We start from the raw sequence: 21,885 nt of genomic DNA on the forward strand, positions 1-21,885 counted from the left end.
GTACTAGCTAATTAATTTATAAGGTATTTTAAGATCTTTAATAAAAGGGCTTTTTACTTTTTTTTTTTTATTTATTTTTTTTATTTTTATTTTTTATACTTATAGCTTTTTCTTAACTTATTTAATAAGGTTAAGACTAAGGATAAGAATAAAAAAAAGATTATTAAGGTTACCCTTTATTTTCCTCTTAGTAAGGTATTTCTCTTAGTATAAGATCTTATTAATTATAATAATTTTAGCATTTATTATTAATTTATATTAAGGAGGTTTATAATACTTGCCTTATTTATTAGGGATAGGCTACTATAAGGCTAGCCTATAGATAGTAGTAGATTATAGTACCCTCTAGTCTCTTAGATTAGCTCTTTAAGGTTTTCTAAATTAAGAAAGTTTAATAAGGTATTTCTTAGGTTATTTTTTAGAATAAATTATAAAACAAATAATTATTTTAGGGAGTAATAAGGTTTTTTTAATTCTTTTATCTTAATTTTATATTAATTATTTATTAAGAAAAAGTTAAAGAATTATAAGATAGTAAGCCTTAATAGCTTAATTAGGGTAAAATTATAAATTAAAGATAAGTTTTTATTATATATAAGACTTTAACTTACTAAGCCTTTTATAGTAGCTTAGCTATAAAGCTTTTAGGAAGTCTTTATATATATAATAACTAGCTAGGGTTACCCTAATTAATTAGCAGATTTAATAATTACCTTATATTTTTATATTATTATATATTATTAGTTTATAATATATATAATAAATTAAAAGAAATAATTAATAAGCTATTTAAAGTTATTAAGTAATTTCTTATATTAAAAGAAATATATAAAAAAAACTATTATAAATATATATATATATATATATATTTTAATATAATAAATAAATTAATTATTAAGTTAAAAAGATTTATAATTAATTATAGTTATTTATTATATTTATATTATTTTATATTACTTAGAAAATATAAAAAAGTTATTAATCTTAGTTTTTTTTTATTTATTTTATATAAGAATATAGGGCGGCTATTAAATCTGCTAACTAATTAAGATAACCCCAGCTAGTTATTATATACGCAGAGACCTCCTAAAAGCTCTATAGCTAAGCTATTATAGAAGGCTTAGTAAGTTAAAGTCTTATATATAATAGAGACCTATCTTTAATCTATAATTTCACCCTAATCAAGCTATTAAGGCCTACTATCTTATAATTTATACTAATTATTTATTTTTATAAAAATATAACCTTAGGTTTAAATAGTAAAAGCTTTATTTTTATAATATATATTTATTTTTTTTAATATATTAAGTATTAATTATATTATTTTAATATTATTATTAATTATTAAGTTTTATAATAATTAATAAAAATTATATTTTAATTTATTAAATTTAATTAATATAAATTATAATTATTATAATTTACAATATTTAATAATATAAATCTTAAAAATTTTATAATTTTATAAAGCTTTTATAAATAAAATATAATATAAAGATTTTTATTATATAAAAGTTTATTATATATAAAAATTTAAAAAAAAAATTTTATTAAATATAAATTTAAAATTTTATTATTTTATAATATATTTTAAGTATTTTTTTATAATAAGCTTATTTTAATTACATATATTTAAATAAATAAAATATTTAAAATTTATAATATTATTTTTTTATATTTTATATTTTTTTAAAAAAAAATATATATAATTTTAAATTTAAAGTTTTATTAAAATCTTTATAAAATTATTAAAATTATTTTTTTAATATAATTTATTTTATTTTAATTTTATATATTTAAATTTAAAATTTTTTAAAATTTTAATTTTTTTATATTATATTTTATTTTTTATTTTTATATTTTTAATAAAATTAATAAAATTTTAAAATATATAATTAATATTATTTTATAATATAATTATTATTTAAATTAAATTAATAAATTTTAATATATAATTATTTAAATTATAAATATATATTTAAAAATAATTTTTTAAATTTTTAATTAAATTTTATATTATATTTATTATATTATTATTATTTTATAAAATTTTATTTAATTAATTAATTATTAATAAAATTAATTTTATTATTTATTTATTATTATTATTTATATTATAATTTATAAAATTAAAAATTATTATTTTTTAAATTTTTTATAAATAATTTAAATATTAAAATATAAAAATAATATTATATTATTTATAAATATTATATTATATTTTATAAATATATAAAAAATCTTTTATAAAGTTTTTATATAATCTTATTTTTTTTATTTTAATAAAAAATTAAATTTATAATAAAATTTATATATAAAATAATATTTTTAATAATTTATATATATTATTATTATATTTTAAATTTTTATTTATAATTAAATTAATAAATTTTTTATTAAATTTTATTTAAAAATTTATAATATTTTTTAAAATATTTATAAATTAAATTTTTTATTAATTGATCTATAATTTAAATTTTTATATAAGTTATAAAAAATTTAAATATTATTTTTTATATTATTAAAAATTAATATAATATATTAATTTTTTATTATATATATAAATATTATAATTAATATAATATAATATTATAAAAACTTAATTTTTAAATTTTATAAAATTATTATATATTATTAATAAATTTTTTTTAAAATATCTTTTATAATTTAAATATTTATATTAAATATAATTAATTTTTATATAATAAAAATTTAATATTTTATAATATTTTTTAAAATTATAAAAATATAATTTTTAATATTTTTTAATATTATAAAAATATTTAAATAAAAAATTAATAAATAAAAAATTTATATTATTAATTTATAAATAAATAAAATTAAATTTTAAATAAAAAATTAATATAAAATATATTAATTTAATTTTAAATAAAGTTTTAAAATATAATAAAAATAACTTAATATATAAATATAATTAATACTTTAATTAAATAATTAAAATAATAAATTATATATAAAATTATATAATTTTTATATTAATTTTTATAAAAACTTTAAATATTAAAATTATATAATTTTTATATTATATAAATATATAAAATAATTTTAATTAAATATTATATATATAAAATTTTTTAAAAATTTTATAATTATATTATTAAAAATTTAATAAATTAAAGTTTTATATATAATAAAAATTTATTTTTAATTTATAATTTTATTTTAATTTAATTATTTAAATTTATTATTTTATATATTTATTATTATAAAACTTTTATATATTAAAATTTCTTTTTTAAATTTTTTTTTAAAATTATTAAATATATATTTTATATTTTTAATTATAAAAATAATTAAAAAAATCTTTTTATATATTTATTTATTTATTTATTTATTATTTTATTATAAATAAAATTTTATATTTTAATATATTATAAATATATAATTAAATAAAATATTTAAAATTATTTATTTATATATTTATTTTTTTAATATTTTATTTTTTTTATTTTTTTTATTATATTATTTTAATTTATTAATTATTTTAAATATTTAATTATAAATTTTATAATTTTATTTAAAATTTTTATATTTAATATAAATTATTTTTATAAAATTTATTAAATATTATATATTTAAAATTTAATTATTAAAATATTTAAAATATTTTTAATTTTTTTAATTATTACTTATATTAGTTTTTAAAAAAATATTTTTTTAATAAAAATATTCTTAAAATTTTATATTAATAAAATTCTTTTAATAATTATATATATAATTTTTAAGCTTTTTTTAATATATTTTATATATTTAATTATATATAAATTTTTTAATAAATAAACTTAAAATTTTTTTTAATTAATAAATTATTTTATATTTATATATATTTATTTTTTATATTTATTTTAAAAATATTAAATTAAATAATATAATTATTAAAAATTTATTTTATATTTTTATAAATTAATAATTTTTTAGTTTAATTTTATAATTTATAATTTTTAATTAATATATATAATTTATTATAAAAATAAAATAAAAATTTAATATTTTAATTTTTAATTAATTAGGCTAAAAAATATATTATATTTATTTTAATTAATAAATTATAATTTAATTAGGCCTTATAAAATATATAGGCGTTAACTAAGAGCTTAATATAATTTTTAATTATTTTACATTAATATTATTTATATAAATTATTATAATTTTTATATTTTATTTTTATTATTATTTTTAATAATATATATATTTTTTTTTATTTTATAATATAGCTTTTTTAATTAAGCCTAACTTATTATATAATTAAAAATTACCTAGCTAGTTATTTATATATATAACTACCTTTTAAGCTCTTATATAAGATCTAGTCTAATAGTTATGAATTATAGCTATTTATATAAATTACCTTAATTTATATATATTGCTTTTATTATTATTTCTAATTATAATTCCCTCTTTCCCTTTTAGCCCGCGACGTGGTCTTCCTAATTGGGCCTAGTCCGCCGTAGAGCCGGAGATCACCCGGCGGGCCATTGAAGGCACGTGACCGCCTTCTGAGCTATTGTACAGGTCCCAATCCAACAATGACTCTAACTCCGGGCCATGCAGTTGTCGAGGGTGCTTTTAACCACCCTGGCCATATTCTGGGCCTCTTCCTTAGCTCTGTAAAGCGCACTTCAAATAACCCCCATGGCACGCCAAGATCACCAGCCAAAAGGCCCTATTGCCACTCCTTTTGGTTTCTTGAAAGGCGATTATGATTTGATATACCAAGCGTTGCTCGTCTGAAACATGTCTTATGCAAACATGTCTTATGCCTGAGTCAGAGTATGCTTGACATCTACCCAGTCAGTCCCATTCTGACTGCTCCCCTTCTCCATCTCCTCCCTCCTCGACAGCTCTTCCATCAACCGCTTCGGCATGTTTTCAATCTTCAAAGGCTTGGATAGGCCAATCTTGGCCATTCCGTTCCAGAATTTTGCGTAAGCCCAGTAATACAAGCTCCAGCTACCCAAGTAAATCATTGGTAGAACGGCGATCGACATGTCACCAAACAGGTTCTTCCTCCTCGAGATGGTCTCCCAGCACTCCCCGGTCAGCACGTTTGCTGCTCCATCCCACTTCCACGGCCCCACGAGCCTAAACTTGGGATTGAGGGAGGCCCCAGCTGCCCACACCCAGGGAAGCCTCCAGCCTCGGGGAGAGCTAAAGGATAGATGGAGGATGTCGGTAAAGCTTGCAGCGATGGACATATCTTTCGCCAACTGGTACGCGTAAGAGTCATGCTCAACGCCGTATCCAATGCGGGCAGAGGGAGGCACGATGAGCCGGTAGTGGTATTCGTCATCTTCGCGTAGGTCTGGAAGCTGGCCGACAAGATTCTGGATGAAAAGCATCGACTGAAGTTCTGCCAGAGGAGGAATTGCACCGAAGTTGGGGCGGATGAAGCCAATGAATCCAACGGTGGGATCGTCCCTTTTCCAGACAGCGCGAACATCGGCATCAGTAGAGCTGGGGTAGGGCTTCTCACTGCCCGAATCTGAGTTGAGGAATGGGAATGTCGGCACGTAGCCGGTGGCGTAGATGACTATATCGGGCTTGATAGTAGTCTCCTGGATACGCTCCGACTCTGGTCTGGTTGGAAGAACTGGGAAATGCGCAACACCGTCTTCAGAAATGTGTGAGGGGAAAGGGGCCACATCAATCGTCCGCGATGGACGAGGGAGGTCTCGGGCCATGAAGAAGCGACGGATTCGTGTTGCGAGTGACCATTTCTCAGGTATCCAGGGGTAGTATATGTATGGTGACACCCGAGTCCAGGCTTTGTTCAGAAATACTGTCGAAATCAGAATATTGAACCAAAGTAGCAGTGGTCCACTTACGCCTTGAGATGTGGAAGCGTTCTCCCCAAACCTGCCCGACATGCATGTCGATTCCGTACTTGGAGCCACTACCAAGCCAAGTGCCGAGAGGCAAGGCAAGTGTGTGATAGTAGTTCCAGACGATCATGCTGTCTCGAACAATCGGGTGTACATACATGGTGTCAAAGAGGGTGATCTGGGCGACATCAACAGGGAGGGTATCCAGCTCGGGTGGTGCATAGCCGAACAACCAAGGGAGGAACTGCTGATGAGGGTTACGCTGTACAGTGTCAGGACCTGTACGCTTGGGGTATAAAAGTAACGCACCTTAGGAGCCCCGACCCATCCGCTGCGATGGCAGAGTACAACTCGCTTGGTATCTGCGGTGATAGAGACATAAGACAAATCTGCGCCTGTCTCACCACTTCCCAGAACCATGACGGTCTTGTCTTTGCCAAGCTGGGCCCGGGTCTTGAAGTCCGAAGAGTGCATCACAGTAGGGACGTTCTCGATGCCAGGGATCGTAGGAACGTTTGGTTTTGAGTGGACGCCAGAGCAGATGGCGATGGCATCGCAGGGCCACTCCTCGATTTCTCCATTTGGTTTTTGGTACACAACAACATGTCCCTGATCTTGTCTTCTGATGGTGATCACCTTGGTATTCAAGTTGATCCAGTCCCAAAGCCCAAAGTGGGTTGCATATTCTTCCAGGTACTCGACATATCTCTCTGCGGACAAAAAGTCGGCATCGTCTGGTCTTGGTCTAAAATCTGAGAATGAAGTCAAGTACTTGGAAGACACTAGCTCGGCATCTTCGTAGACGTGGGAGTGAAAAACTCCACCAACCTTGGAGCTCGCCTCGAATAGACGTGGCTCAAAAGGTTTGCATCTTAGGTGCTCGTGGGCGCTGAGGAGGGTCTTGAGCTGGACTAGACCAGATGGCCCACCGCCAATGACAGCCACACGCATTTTCGCGATGTAAATGGAGTCGATCAATAGAGAGTTGGGCGGCAGGAGTGGAACAAGAAATGGAAAGGAAGAAGAAGAAAAACACGCAGTCAGTTGGGAGGGGACGAACGGCGGACCCAGTAGCCGAGAGACGAGGCCGAGGGTAATGGTGGAGTCGAGACCTTTCCATATTGAAAGTGACGGCCGCTTGAGATGCAAGCTAGGTTCGTAAACAAACCATCAGGCCATCCGGAAGCTCAAATGCTGCCCCGATGCAACCTCTTGGGGCCTCTCCATGCCGGTCCACCTGAGCACGTATAAACTGGCCTATCAAGTTTGGGTCGCTTGTAGGGGTATGCAGAATATCCGCGAGCTACTCCATTTTTGGACTCAGCTCCTCGAGCTAAGCCGTGCAAGGAGGGTGGGCGAAATCTTGGTGTGAAGCTTGATGATGATATCGGGTGAGATTGCATGAGCTCGAGGCAATCAAGTATATTATTTTAACAGTCAATCAGAGAATACCGACTACGGCCATTAAGACAGTTCATTTTCCCCAGCTGGCCTTGAAGTTCAATTCCGTGAGACATCTACTCGAGAGGGTTCCACGTTGCTCCAAGAATGAAAGCAATGGTGGCTCATGAGACACGGCGGCCTCCAAACGATATCTAATGCATACACCCACGTCAAGATCAAAGTGAGAATTATTCACAGCTAATATTTTCTGCACATTTGCCAAGGGTTAGTAACTCTACATAAAGGACACTGACCTACTCATCTCATCTTGCCAGCTGTTCACTACAAGGTCCAAAGAGGTGCCTAATGCTTACAGCAAGCTTGCTCGGCTGATCTAGAAAATGAAGAAGAAACATCGAATTAAAGCCCGTTAAGCGTTTTGCTGCAACCCTTTTTATATCAAATCCAACCCTTATCAACACCATTTTCTCCATTCATCATTAGTGCTTACAAGGCCAGGGTTTGGATTAGATAAGCCTCTAGGCAACTGTCCATGATAATAGCTCCATCTCTGGCTCCATCTCGCGTTTCATCACTATCAGCATTCCAAACTTCATTTCCACAGCCACTCCCAGATGCAGCTCACACAACCTGATCACGACCACTCCCTCGAAGCCGAGGACGCGGTGGTGGCTGCAGGAGAATGGCTCGTGAGCCTGTGCGGCAGAGATGATAGCTTTGACACCACCCGGGCCTTGACACAGCTTGAACAGGCAAAATTTGACGAATTCTTCACCCTGCACGGAAATTCGCCAGTTTTTAAGCCTTATCACGTTGAAGCGGTACGAAAATGTCTGAGAAAAAGGTGGAAGCCCGACTATCAACTTGCGCGTTCGCTTCTGGACAAGGACGACACTGGTCTTCTCTTCGCGGAAGAGATTGATATCTTGCAGGTCGCCATCCGGGTGGCTCGAATAGAGCCTGACTGGCTTGGCTGCTCCCCCAAAGAGTCCTGTCCTGAGCTCATTGAAATGGTGAAGCTGCTGATCAGCCATGGCGCGTCGCCCAGCTGCCTGGACGATGATGGGAACTCGGCTTTGTCCCATGCCTGCATTCTAGGGTATCCTGAGCTGTTTCACTTCCTTATTTCTGCTGGAGCACTGCTGTCGACTATGCACCCAAGAAGACTCCCTGAGCAGCTCGGGAAACCAGACAATTCGCCGAACCAACAAGATAACAAGGTCAATCTACTTCAGGTGATCCTTGACGCCCTCATCTCTCCCCAAAATATTGTCGACATGACTTGGGTTGGCTATCCGCCTGGAGTAAACTATGATCGGCCATTGTGGGAACTCGACCTTGACGGCACTTGGGGTGGGATCATTCTTCATCTTTTGAAAGCCGGGCTTTCGTATGCCAAGGACGATCCTGGGCTCATCATGCTTCTACATATTGCCTGCTATGAGGGTGAACTGGAATACATCGAGCAGCTTCTAGGTTTTGGCATCGCCACCAACGTCGGAGGCCCCAGGATGGTGGACGGTGGACAAGGACAAGGCAGCTCATTCGGGACAGCTTTACATGCTGCGGCCGCTAACATCCAGCTCTCTTCCGCCAAGATATTGATGGCGCACGGTGAAAGTCCACGTACGCGTGCGCCGTGCGTCTCCAAGTTCGACAGGACAGCCGAAGACATGACCCCAGCCGAGATCGCCCTGTCGTTGTCACGATATGATGACCATGATGTGGAGGCGCTTTTCACATTCTTGGAGGGCCTGATGCAGCATGAACAGGGACTTGATGATTCGGATCATGAAAAGATCCTGCTATTCTGTGTCAGAAGAAACTACATCGACTTTGTGACAAGTCTCCTTCAGCGTGGGGTTCAGCCACAGAAAGTACCCGCCAATGTCGGGAGCGCCCAAATGGCACAGCTCCTAATCTCTCATGGAGCCTCCATTGACGCTGCAGCGGTGCAAAGGAAGGCCTTGAGTAAGGGGAAGTTATCGTTGTTGCGATGGTGCGTCGACGAGTATGGCCCGCAACTCGTATCAGATTCAGAGACCTGGGGCAACATGGGATATCGCATGCTCAATTATGGCCTTATGTACTTGGAAAACATCAAATACATGGCCTCGGAGTATCCTGGCTCTCAAATAGATGCAGTACTTTCTGCCAATCTGTCGCTTGGAGACGAGGATTCAAAACCCACCCCAACAAGCTGGCTGCATATGGCCGCCCTCCAAGACAACGTTTGGGCATTAGAGATGCTGCTCAAGGCCGGTGCTGATCCGACATGCCCAGGCCTTACAGTTGACGTACCAACAGCAATACGTCAGAGCAGACAGTACAAGTACCGGAATATTCCTGACAGACTCAAGGTGATTCAGATGCTGGAAAGCTACAACTGCAAGGATGGAGATTGGTCATTGCCCTCTTACACGGAGATCAAGGTACTCCTGGTTGACACTATCGCGAGCCAAAAGCTTGTCTGGGAAGAACGTGTGGAGGATCTGGTCGAGTCTCAACAGGCGCTCCCTTTTGCACCGACACGGCAGAACCAAGCATCAGTGTCAACGGCTTCTGTGGCGGCCCCCTCCTCGGAATTCGCGTATCGTCCATTACACAACAAGAGTGCCATCCGACTCTTGGAGTTGCTTCCCTCAGACAATCGGACAGAGACTCTGCTGGGCCGTCTGATCGAGAGCGATCTCACTCTCCAGCCTGATTACGAGGCAGTGTCCTACGTCTGGGGAGACACCAGCGTCAACGAATGCATTATGCTAGACGAACAACCCGTCTCTATCACGGCCAATCTCCATTCAGCACTCGTACATATCCGTCACGCAAGCGATGTTAGAACACTCTGGGTCGATGCCCTTTGCATTGATCAGTCTACTCATGCTGAACGCAACCAGCAAGTGACGATCATGGGAGACATCTACAAATCCGCACGCCAAGTCTTGGTCTGGTTGGGCGAAGCTGCCAATGATTCCCATCTGGTATTTGAATATCTCCAAGATGAGACGAACAACACTTTCCCCAACTTCCGAAAACCGCCAGCACGATACCTTCAAGCGTGGAAGGCTTTGGTTAGGCGGCCTTGGTTCTTCCGCACTTGGGTTATCCAAGAAGTGGCTCTTAGTCGCAAAGCCATCATCATGTGTGGAGAGAACTCGGCGCCCTGGATGGACTTGGGATCGGGCCATCGTGCTGATATCTCTGGCGGAGCTTTAGGGCTTTCCCGCGTTTCAAGCGCACCAGGCTTCAAGGCAGATCATCCCTTTGAAGGGTTTGATGCCGATAGCCACGTCTGGAGACTCCGTATGCTGAAACCTGGGAGCCACCCCGCAGAAGTGATTCAGTACAGCCGTGCATGTCAGTCGAGCGAGGTTAGGGATAGGGTGTACGGTCTCCTCGGCCTGTTTGATCCTGGCTTCATGGCTGTGGACTATGACTTGCCAGTCGAGGACATATTCCGCCAGTTCACCGAAGCCGCGATTCAACGGACGGGCGACCTTGGCATCTTGAAGTGGTTCGGTCATGGACCTCGCTCCAAGTCTTTACCTTCCTGGGTTCCTGACTTTACCGATACTGTAACGGTAGGGACCCTTCCACAGCGCCACTGGTACCCTTCTTACCGTGAAGGAGGCAAAGGCGACTATGACTATCGCACAGCAGACGGGACACGGTCCAGTGTTAGTCCCCGCGACTTGACAGACAAGGTCCTCCCGGGACTAGCCTTCCGTCCAGGTGGCGTGCTCGCTGTCAAGGGAAAGATCATTGACACGGTCCGCGCCATCGGCCCTGAGCTTTCAGCCGGCACGGCGTTTGCACCTGGAACAGAGTCTTTTGCTCGCATCATGAAGGAATGGGAATCCCTAGCCGCAACTCTCACCACTGAATGGAACCTCTCACTTGCGTCATCTGTGTCTACAGCCTTCGCAGCCACGATTTCAGCCGCTCAACCGCCAGAGCTGCGAAGCGTGGATGTTGGATTTGTCCAGTGGTACCGTCACAACGGGTCAGGCGTACTCGAGGCTGCAGACCCAACCATGTTCCTACGAGAGCACGAATTCTATCTCTGGTGGCTAGGTGTCGGAAAGGAGGAAGGTGAAGAAGATTATCACTTGGGTTATGAGTTCAATGAGTTTGCCGACAAGATGGAGCTTGCCTGTTACGGTCGACGCTTCTTTACCACTGAAAAGGGGAATATGGGATTGGCTGGTCCCCGAGCCCGTGTGGGTGATCGTATCGTCTACCTTCCGGGGGGAGATCAGGCCTTTGTGTTACGCCGACGGGATGATGGGACTGGATGGACCATGGCACATGACTGTTACTTGTATGGGTTAGATCCTTACGCGTTGTTTGAGGACGAGGAGCATCTTGTGGAGGAGTTTTTGATTCACTAACCGGTCACTATTACCATGATGTTTTGGCAATGTTATTTTTTTACTATTCTAACTGATGCCCTCTGTCACAACTGCCATGACGATAAAAGAAAATATGTTATTCGTAACCGCTAATAGCTTTAGATACACACTTCCTGTGTTCTTACAGTTTCAATCTCGCCCGCTCCATTCCTCTGCACCTATACAGTAATGTTCCTCAAAGAAAGACTTTCGATGTACCATCTTACATACCCTCCTTGTGACTTGCTCCTGGGAGCTCTTCCTTCTTGGCCGCACGAGTAGCATGGCCGTCTTCGTTCGTAAAGCCCGAGTTCCTCTGCAGCGTGTCATCCTCACTCACAGCAGCCGCTGCCTCAAGGTCGGTACCAGCCTGCTTGCGGATTCTGGACATTTCTTCGGGAGGAGGTGGCTGCCACTTGGAACTCTTCATGGGGCTGACGTGCTCAAGGTACATGGTGTCGATCTCCTCGAGTGTGCGGCCCTGGCCTTCAATGACAAAGAAGTAGACCAACAAGCCACCAAGAATATTGCAGCCTGCAAAGACGTAACCGTAACGGAAATCAATATCCTTTGTAATGAATGGGGTGAAGAAGGCCAGAAGAAAATTCCAAAGCCAGTTACTGGCAGTCGACAAGGCCATTCCCTTTGCACGGTAACGTGAAGGGAAGATTTCAGCCATGATGGTCCAAATCATGGGTCCCCAAGTGGTTGCGAACCCGAGGATAAAGAGGCAGGCCATGACAATCATGGCAATTCCTGCACTTTGTGTATTCTGCGGTGTCGTTCGATCCAAGGCAAAGTGACCAACCGAGGCAAAGATGAGGAACGAGATGAACATCCAGATGCTGCCAGCAATCAGAGACTTGCGGCGACCGTAATGCTCGACAAGGTATAGACCGATGAAGGTAACAACAAAGTTGATGGTGTTGAGAATGATCTGAGTCTTATAGCTGCTGATGCTGACAGATTGAAAGATGGTGGTGCCGTAGTAGAAGAAGTAGTTGGCTGAGGTGCAGGTTAGTATTGAGCAGATGCCAAAGGAGAAATGACTTACCTCCAGTGAGTTGTTGAAACATTTGAAGCGAGACACCGATGAAGATGCGGTAGGCCATTCGTGGCGCCTTGAACATGGCGATGAACTCGGAGACGGGGTTGGTCTTTTCCTTGATTGCCTTTTCAGCCTGTAACTTGGACTCAATCTCCTCCATTTGAGTGTGAATGGACCAATGATTCGGTGTGGCGCCATAGATCCTGCAGAGGGTCTCACGAGCGCGGTCGACATGGCCACGTCTGTAATCAAATCGAGGAGTCTCGGGGAAGAGTAAGATTCCGAGGCCTAGTGTCAAGGTAAAGACCCAACCGATGCCAATGACGATTCTCCACGAAGCAGAGCTGTTTCTTTGGTGGGTGACTGTGGCGTAATTGAAGCAGGCAGCCAAGAAAATGCCACTATTTAGGTGTTAGTAAAGTCACCACCACGTTCTCACAATGGGCTCTTTACAATGTGATGAACAATTGGTACGTGCAAACCATGGCACCACGGATCCAAGGAGGGCTTTCATGATGTTAGTAACAAACAGAAGAATGCTCAAGGGGCACTCACGAGCACTCAGCCTGGAACATGGGAACCAGCAGTGAGAGAGCACCCACACCAAGTCCAGCGACAAATCTTCCCATCATGATTTGAACCCAATCACGATTTGAAGAAATTTGAATAATGAAGCCGACGCTGATAATGAGGCTCCAGAAAGAGATACTATACTTGCGACCAATACGATCCGCAATCGGGGCAGCGATCAATGCGCCAATGAGCGTTCCAATTGAAAGAAGGGCAACGATGAGGCCGGAACGAACAGTACTAAAGACATGCTCGCCTTTGCTATTCGTCTGGCCGAAGCGATCAAGGAAATCAGGCATCTCAAGGAAGCCAGAGATCTGACCAGTATCATAACCAAACCTGAGAAGCAGGTAAGTATAACGTCCAGTTCTCGGCTCAGAGAGGGTCAACACTCACAAGAGTCCGCCCATAGAAACAAACAAGGCCAGCAGCAGAGATCTCCCGGTGATGCGAGGCAAAGGCGAGTAGTCGAGCCCGACTAGCGAGCGACGGGCACCCGCCTTTTTGCCCTCTTCAGAAGTTGCATCTTGGCTTTCAAAGTGAACAGTGAGGGAAGCCGGTGCCATGGTAGGCAATCGTCTGAGTATAACAATGTGTATAGTTCAGATGAAGATATGTAGCAGTTGATTGTGTGTAAATATCGTTTTGATCCAAAACTCCAAGTTCGTGATGATCTCCCGTAGGTGACCTTAAGTATCTCTTTCAGCCGTTCCGTATCACTGTTCACTTAAACCACCCATGATGTCAGGCTTGAACTTCTATCCAATCACCGCATGCTGTTGACGGTTTCGTAGCGTAGTATTCGAGCATTTGGCTCCAGACTTGGGAATCGGTCCGTCCTTAGAGTCAGGTGGCCATGCGTGGAGTTGTGTCATCATCCACCGACAGAGTTAGCCTCACTTGGGGCTGATACTCCAGCCTTTGAGTGAAGAAATCGGCCAGTTTTGGGGCAGATGACGTTTTGGGCGCACCCCAGCTACGAGTGGCCGGACCATTCGGAGTCGCTGATACTCACGAGGAGTTTTGGTGGAGGTTCCGAGAGATCCGGATCAAACGGGGCCATCGGTTGACAGAATAACCCAGACGGCCATTAAGCCCGGCTTTGTAATTTGAAGAGAATGATCCCGTAATCAATTAGACCTTTTCTTCCAGGCCAAGAGGATCAATTGAGCTCAAGAATGGTGCAATGCCGTTGAGTGAGTCCGCACACGTTGTCAGTGCATGTGTCTCGCTACACCATGCAACGACAATTCTATGTATCGTGGACTGGCTTGCTTCAACGTTTGGCCCCATCGTCGATCCCCGCGACAAAGGCAACGGTGGAAACGATTCTTTGTCATGACGCCGGTGCTGCAAATGTATGACGCCGGCGTTAGGAGAAAGCTAGAGCCCGTAAAGTACTGTACCACCCGGCCGGTATTGGCCCTCTTGAGATACAAACAAAGCAGTCAAATAGTGATCAGAACACAATATGCCGAACCAAATACAAATGAAAAAGCCAGGTCTTTGCTCAGTAGTAATGAAACTGGATCTTCTTCATTGAACGGGTTCCTCGGGATCTTTTCATCGGCCCTTTATGTCAAATACGGTACCAGCTGACGAGTACCCAGCAGTGAGGTGACCCGGATATCCGGTTTTTAGTCTACCGATCCCACTCGACGGAGCGTTGGACTTCCCCGGATTTGGACGACGTCATATGAACTCTATCCAGCAGACAACACCGTGAGAGCTCACCGTTAGCGCCCACCAAGACACATTTCACGCCACAACGAGCTGGGGACACGTGGTTCATGACCGAGTTTCGGCCGACAAAGGTATCCATCTCTTATTCGGGTACAGTAGTGCACACGAGCACTGCTGCTACGAACGAGGCAGCTAATCGTAGTTCGACCTTACCTAGACACATCATGCCTGGTTGATTCAAATCAGAATGTGACCATCCGTTTCAGGCCACCGTTAGTGCTCTAATACAATACTTGGGCAGTGCTGAGCTGCATGCTTTACGTAGTTGGCAAGATAAGAGTACTGTACTAGACGAATGAGTGGCCAATGACGCCGCTCAGTGGTCTTGTGAAAACCCCAGATTTGGGCACTTCTTACCCCATGATTGAAAGCATAACTAGAATCAGATCAACGAAATAACTTGCAGAAAGAGTTGTCTTTCATTCATACCCAGAATCGGTCGAGATAACTAGTTCGGGAGGGTCGATAGCGGATAGCATAACGCCCGGGTGTGGTACGCTGATGTATATACCTCAGCCATTATCCAGCAATCTGATTCTTGACTAGGTACCTGAAGAAACATCATTGCAATACCTACCATATCTCATCATTGTCATCCCTTGCCAAGCTTCTAGCTGCGGCAGCTTTGAGGCCCTTCTGACTGTTTAATCCCGCTAGTGCTAACTCCAGCTCCCATCGCCGCACCTTGTTCCCCTCGACCTTACCAAGGGCGTCATCAAGACCATACCCTCGACTCTGTGCAGAACCTGCATAATATGGATTCGTCCCACAACGCACTGGCAGGCGTTTCGCCAACCGACCACTCTCTTGCCCCAAGGGCTTAGAGAAGAGCCCTAGATCGTCGTCTCGACGAAGATACTCTAGCTCTGGCTGGTTCTGGCTCCGGTAGGATAAGAGACCTGCATTGTTCTTGGCTATCACTAGGAGAAAATGGTATCGACCCTGCAAGCCGGTCCCTTACGAGTTTGATGATGCCCTACTTGGCCTCTTGCATAATGCCTCGACCATGTCCCGTGGCCAATTTCGTCCAGTCTTTGACTAGCCCCTGGTAAAGTTTCCTGTATTAAATAATATAGATGGTATGTTTACCTGTCTTCTTGTTATAACCCCAACAAGGGAGCTCTGCCTCATCGGGCTGAGACTGCCCGTATTGAAGCGCGTCGTCTGCACTCGTGTGAAACATCCCAATACGACGAAAGCGGCCCATGTCAATATCAACAAGCTCGAAAAGTAAAAACAGCGGAAGACTTGAGCGCGACTCTCGACGTGGAGTTGGAATAACATTGCCGAAATTGGTCTGATACCTTCGCCAAGGCATGTAGTAAAAGACTCGTTGGTGGAAGGCTGGTAAATCAGATATACTGACGGCGAAATCGAGCCGAGCTGATGCAAAACCCGGGTTGTATGAGTCCCACCCATCGGAGAGATCCATATATTTGCGGCTGTTCCCGACCACTAACGGCCATACGACTAGGGTTTTCGTGCCAATATCAACAAGCTTAGCACTCTTTAGCTCTCCCTCAACTTTGACTTCAACAAGGTTAGCAGACACTGGGCCAAAAATATATCCCAGGTTATTAATTCGTCTCGCCCGCTCGCCCTTCTATCGCGATACCTAATACAAGTCGCAGTTACCAAGGCGTCTAGCCCAAGGGCACTACCTCCCGTAACGGGGTAGTTTGCAGGAGAAGCTTGGAGCCGTATATTTCATGGCAGGAACCAAGGAAGGCATATCTGGTGTGCTTGATATATCCCAGGCGATGCGGCCCTTCGAAACATCCCGGTCCTCGGCCCGGCGCAGGCATAACTCCTCCGAGTCGCAGTACCAGGTCATTTGACTGGCAAGGTTGAAAAGCCATACTCCTGCCACGTAGGTGTCATCTGAAAGATGGGATTTCAGATAGCGACATATTCCAGAAATAGCCACAAGCTTGTCCGTTGCGAATGTCAGGCTGCAGGAGGAGTAGGTGTCCCTGATCCGAGTCCAGGAGTTGTAGTAATAGACCTTCTGCCCAAGAGCGGCCTCCCAATGCTCAATACTCCGGCTTTCTAGGCTGCCTCTTCCTTCGAGCCGTAAATCCTTGAAATGGATAGGTGACTTGACGCGACCGAAAAGCGGCATCCCCCGAAAATAGCGCTCGCAGGCTGCCCCTTCGCAACACTCAAAGAAGACCTCCCTGCGGCAGAAATGTAGGGTACGCGCTGGCAAGATCCACTCTTGTATAACCCATCCTCTTGAACTAAGAGGCGCCTTAGCTACTTCTCTGTCCCATGTCTGCATGTCGTGCACGAGATAGCAATGGGTCACTTCATCGGCCTCGTTGTCAGTTTTGAGGCGTAAAAAGATAGCTGGCTGGCTGAATTGGCTCATGTCACGATCAAAGAACAGACCATCCGTATTGCTTCCCCAGTCGGCCGAGATATTACAGAACGAGTTTCTGTAGACTTGGTCCATGATACCGGCTTGATGGGACCAGTCAGCGCCGTCGTCTCCGTCTTGGATAATACAGATGGAATCAATCCAGACATGGCGAATACCAAGACGGCGGGCAACGATAACAAAGTCCTGAAAGATTGGAGATAGCTTATCAGTGGGGAGTGCTTGCAACCAGCGATCCAGCAACTCCTTGCTGAGCTTCAGTTGATTTGCGTCATTCCAGCGATGGCTGAGCGTGATATATCGAGTTCCGGGAGGAACATCATCCCCTCGGACGAGCTTGGCTTGCAAGGTTGCAACGATCTCGGACAGCTCGTCAGGAAGTCCGAGGTCCACCAACCTAGTGGGGTACCACGACCCAGTATCGCCACGGTTGGCACAGAGTGCATGAGTAGATTCACAGACGCGAATCCAGTTGTGAACTTTAGAGAATGTTTCGTCTGATGCTGTCGAGGTGGAAGTGACCTGAGATTGATGAAGATCTAAACCACAAATCAGCTATTAATTCCAGAATGTAGAGGTAGCAGCAGGGCTTAGAATCCGTGCTATCGTTTTCATACTTTTCGAATTTAGATCTTGATCCATCGTGACCTCAAAGGTGAATGCTTCACTCCATGCAAAGGTTGACAAGTAGCTCTCCATGTGATGAAGCTGGGTCTGAAGTTCTGGTACGACGCTGGGATCGTAGTCCCATCTCCTGTTGATGAAGAATGAGCTCAACATACGCGCAGTTATCCAAAGCCAGGAAATGTCTTTCGTCTGTCTTTCACAAGAAACGAAGAAGCAAGTGATGCTTGAAGACCAATTCCAAGAATCTTCCCGAGGGACACCCTTGATATGATGCATTGAATCTCGAATACTACGCACGATTTCTTGCTCCGGTATGCCTATCGTTCTGAGCACGTTATAGCATATAAAGCATCCTTGGTCCGCTGCATTTATGAATCCGTCAATAGTGGTATGAAGGTGGTACAGAGCGCTATATCGCCCCGATAGATCTATGACAGTGTTGCGAAAAGCAGATGCGCAGGTTTCGCAGAGATCCAGAGGACGCTTTTCGGCTAGTCGATGGTGGCCCATTTTGTTGATTTTGCCTTCTTGAGAGTAATAAAAGTGTTCTAATAACAATAAGAACCAAGCAGGTTGACCTGTGCCGATGCAGGCGTTAATACATTGATTTGAGCAGGGAAACTCATCCCGAGTCGGACGGGGAAAAGATTGGTAGCAGCCCACAAGTAGCACGGGAAGGCTACCTAGCATAAGGGGGGTTAATAGGGCTCACTTGATACAGATCCCAGAACGCGACCAGGCACAGGCGAAGAAAGATGGGAAGTATGGATAGATTAAAGAGGCGATCTCGCAATAGCTGTAAGAACAGACGAAGCAGCAAAGACCCTCTGGATTTTGGCCCAAGACATCAGGGAGCATGAGGCAGGTAAGAAGAAATAACATGGATGTTGGGTCGTGAGATGACTGATGCCTGACACCTCTTCCTTGTGGGGTTTATTATCTTATTGGTTAGAGCATAGCCCCAGAGCTACATACAGTAACATCACTTGCAAGTCCCCCAGGCGAGAAGGGGTGGGCGGCCGGCTCAGCTGCAAGTGAGACCTAAGAGGGTACAGTGCTTGCTCCAAATCACCCAGCGGGGGACATAAAACACGAGACTCAGGGAGGTGAGGGCACAGCCAATTCAGTCTCGTGTATTTTGTCCCCCGCTAGATCACCTACCCATATCACGGGCAGGCCGGCCCGGCCTTGCAGATCGCTTCGCCCGCTGCATAAGCTCGAGATACTTGCTAGAGGTTCTCCCAGCTCCCTCTAGGAGGTACTCACGACCAACATCACGCAATTTGCGACTGTGTGCAACCACGAAGGATTTGTCAATCATGATGAATGGGCGCAATAAGGGGGTTAGCAAGTGATGGCGCATTGGCGACCTCTCCTTTATGGTGCACAACACCAATCCCCAGGCAGGCTTTGAATCTGGGAAGGTTGGTCATTCTATCATTGTGATAGCGTGATTCTCGGTGTTGTCAATCATCGCTCGTTTCCATAATTTCCTGCATGCAGAACAACGTTCGCATGCTCGCTTCAAATTCTCCTTCGCAGCCACTGCTGCAGAACTTCCTCAAATCGGAGCAAGACAGAGACGCCGCCCTCTGCATATTCCTAGAAATTACAATGATAAGTCACTTCACGGTAGTGCAGCTGACACGCCCATGAATTCGGTGAGGGGTTGCTGACCAAAATCTGGGGGCTGAGCGGACTGTATCGACTACTGCCTATCTGGCTAGGTAGGTAGGCTGAAGAGGTGAGGCCACCTCCAATTCACGGGTGCAGATGAATAGCAAGAGAGATGTTGAACCAAAATGCACGTCATAGTATTGAAGTGACGCTTTGACGACCAAACAAAGAAAACACCGAATCAACCCAATTAATGCATCGTCTTTTGGGCAACCCTTGCCATGCTTGGTCAGATGAGGAGGACGGAGTATACCAGTTCCATGGAGCTTAGAGTTATTTCATCTTAACCTAGGTATCATATTGGGACAATATCGTGGTTGCCAAACCGATTTGTGTCTTGTCTGTCAATTGAGGTTCTGCGTACCGTAGTCGCAAACATTTTGAGTGGACACTATGGATAATTTAGTCTGCAGAGGACAAAGCAACTTTGCAATATGGCAATATATGGCAGCGATGCTTCTCCTAGACTTGGCAAAGTGTAACTAGATATTCACAAGAGTTTTCATTCTAGGATGTGTAGAGAACTAGTTCCTTTGGGGCCAAGTCAGCAGGTGTTATAAATCACAGATAACCCTTGATATTAGGACAAGCATTCAAATTACCAAAGGAAGCAAATAGCCACCAAGTTGCTTGATCAATTTCTTGATCTGTTACAGTCAGTCCAATCTGGTACCCTGGTGATCATAGCCAGTTCTTCCCAACTTCTGTCACACAAATAAGCAGCCAACAGGCCCTACGGACCAACACATCCTTCAGCACATTCCAATTATAGCATGTGTGTCCAAGGGAGTTCCCATCGGATCTTCTGACTGCTAGACCTGAGACACCTGCGTGACAGGCGGTTGGACTGCAGCCACATTCGGCTCGTTGACCGGTCTTCCGTAGTCGTTTTCCTGGGAATCGCGGCTTGAGTGCAAGGCGAGTTAGTTCAAGCTCCCAATGACAAATCACCAAGTACGTCTCCAACTTACCCCAAGTGTTTCTTGGCCTGGTGTTTGAACTCGGTGGCTGTCTCCTTGACTTTGATGTACTTGTGGAAGACGTAGATTCCCTAGTGGTAATTGCGTCAGCAGCCATCCGATGTTGAAGGTAACAACTAAACAATAGAAACGGCGAGTGCGAGGGGCCAGGGGCATCGTGGAGGGTGATGATGTCTCTTTCCAGAGAGAACAAATTGATTTGTAAAAAAGACTTACCAAAATCCCACTGAGCAGGTAGGCAAACCAAGCAATGAACGAGAATGCCAGGACTGTCCTCCATTGTGAACATCCCGCTCTGCCGACGTTGACGACTCCAGGGCGGCCAACACGCCAGTAACTGCCCCAGTAGTAGCCCCAGTAGGTACGATACCACGTAGAGGAGCATGAGTTAGTGGTCGATTTCTATTCATAGCACACCCAGTCAATAAACCCTGTTCTCTGGGCAGAGTAAGCCGATCAGTACAGGAAAGGGGCCATACTGTCTGAAGCAGGCAATACGCCACGAGCCACATAACGAACAGCACAAAGTCACATGGGAAGCTCAGAAACAAGTTTCTGAAAGGTGGGCATAGGAGGAATGAATAGACGATGGACATGCCAGCAACCACCATTGCGTAGACGAGGCGGCCATCCTCATGCACCTGCTGGATAGTGAGAAGATAGCTGAATCGCGCAAGGATGCCGAGGACAATGGCAGCGCAGCAAATTTGCCCCATTCGTAGAATAATCGACAAGACTTTGTGGGCTGATCCGGATTGTTCATATGCCATTTTGGAAGCGGGTCGCGTTGGGCGCGAAGAATGATGAGGTCAAGATGGTGTTGAGTCTCGAGACCGATTGTTTGGAAGAGGGTTCCAGGGTTCCCCTGTCTTGTCCAGGAACTCCCGGGAGTTTATATGTCTTGCAGGTGGGTGGACTCCACGTTCAAGCTCCCCATGGTCTGAAATTGGTAACCGGCTCGTAGCCTTAAACTTCAAGCCCAGTGCAGAGCTGAAAGGCTGGTATGCAACCATCAAGAACGAACAACCAACAATAAGCGAGGCTTGAGCGGAGTCTCATGAAAAAGGTTAAACAGATGCCGGTTATGGATGGCCTTCGGATGGTCTCTATAGGTCGAGGTTTTCACCATCACACCACAATTGCTGGCTGAACGGGACGCCATGGTGATGCCAAGTCGTCCACATCCGATCTTATGCCTTGGATTACTGTAGAGTTTCGTATC

At 41.8% G+C, this 21,885-nt stretch overlaps 4 protein-coding genes across 4 annotated transcripts; 1 reads left to right on the top strand and 3 right to left on the bottom strand.

Moving 5' to 3' along the window:
* Positions 1-4,775: 4,775 nt before the first annotated feature.
* Positions 4,776-6,821, bottom strand: NCS54_01101900 (Hypothetical protein; the record flags this gene model as incomplete). The annotated part of the gene is made up of 3 exons (XM_053156306.1): positions 6,153-6,821; positions 5,847-6,105; positions 4,776-5,800 (listed from the first exon to the last, which is right to left on the bottom strand). The coding sequence occupies exons 1-3, from the start codon at positions 6,792-6,794 to the stop codon at positions 4,776-4,778; spliced, it is 1,926 nt and encodes a 641-aa protein (XP_053012281.1). The 5' UTR covers positions 6,795-6,821.
* Positions 6,822-7,861: 1,040 nt separating this feature from the next.
* On the top strand, positions 7,862-11,638 carry NCS54_01102000 (HET domain-containing protein; the record flags this gene model as incomplete). Its single annotated transcript, XM_053156307.1, has 1 exon — positions 7,862-11,638. One exon carries the CDS (start codon positions 7,862-7,864, stop codon positions 11,636-11,638), a length of 3,777 nt encoding a protein of 1,258 aa, XP_053012282.1.
* A 223-nt stretch (positions 11,639-11,861) lies between these two features.
* NCS54_01102100 (MFS domain-containing protein) lies at positions 11,862-13,822 on the bottom strand (the record flags this gene model as incomplete). Its single annotated transcript, XM_053156308.1, has 5 exons — positions 11,862-12,643; positions 12,693-13,087; positions 13,140-13,193; positions 13,242-13,595; positions 13,653-13,822. The coding sequence occupies 5 exons, from the start codon at positions 13,820-13,822 to the stop codon at positions 11,862-11,864; spliced, it is 1,755 nt and encodes a 584-aa protein (XP_053012283.1).
* A 6,673-nt stretch (positions 13,823-20,495) lies between these two features.
* NCS54_01102200 (MARVEL domain-containing protein) lies at positions 20,496-21,433 on the bottom strand (the record flags this gene model as incomplete). The annotated part of the gene is made up of 4 exons (XM_053156309.1): positions 20,496-20,589; positions 20,655-20,734; positions 20,880-21,065; positions 21,143-21,433. 4 exons carry the CDS (start codon positions 21,431-21,433, stop codon positions 20,496-20,498), a joined length of 651 nt encoding a protein of 216 aa, XP_053012284.1.
* Positions 21,434-21,885: the final 452 nt, after the last annotated feature.

This window comes from Fusarium falciforme, chromosome 9 (assembly GCF_026873545.1).
Source record: "Fusarium falciforme chromosome 9, complete sequence".
Lineage (NCBI taxonomy): Eukaryota > Fungi > Ascomycota > Sordariomycetes > Hypocreales > Nectriaceae > Fusarium > Fusarium falciforme.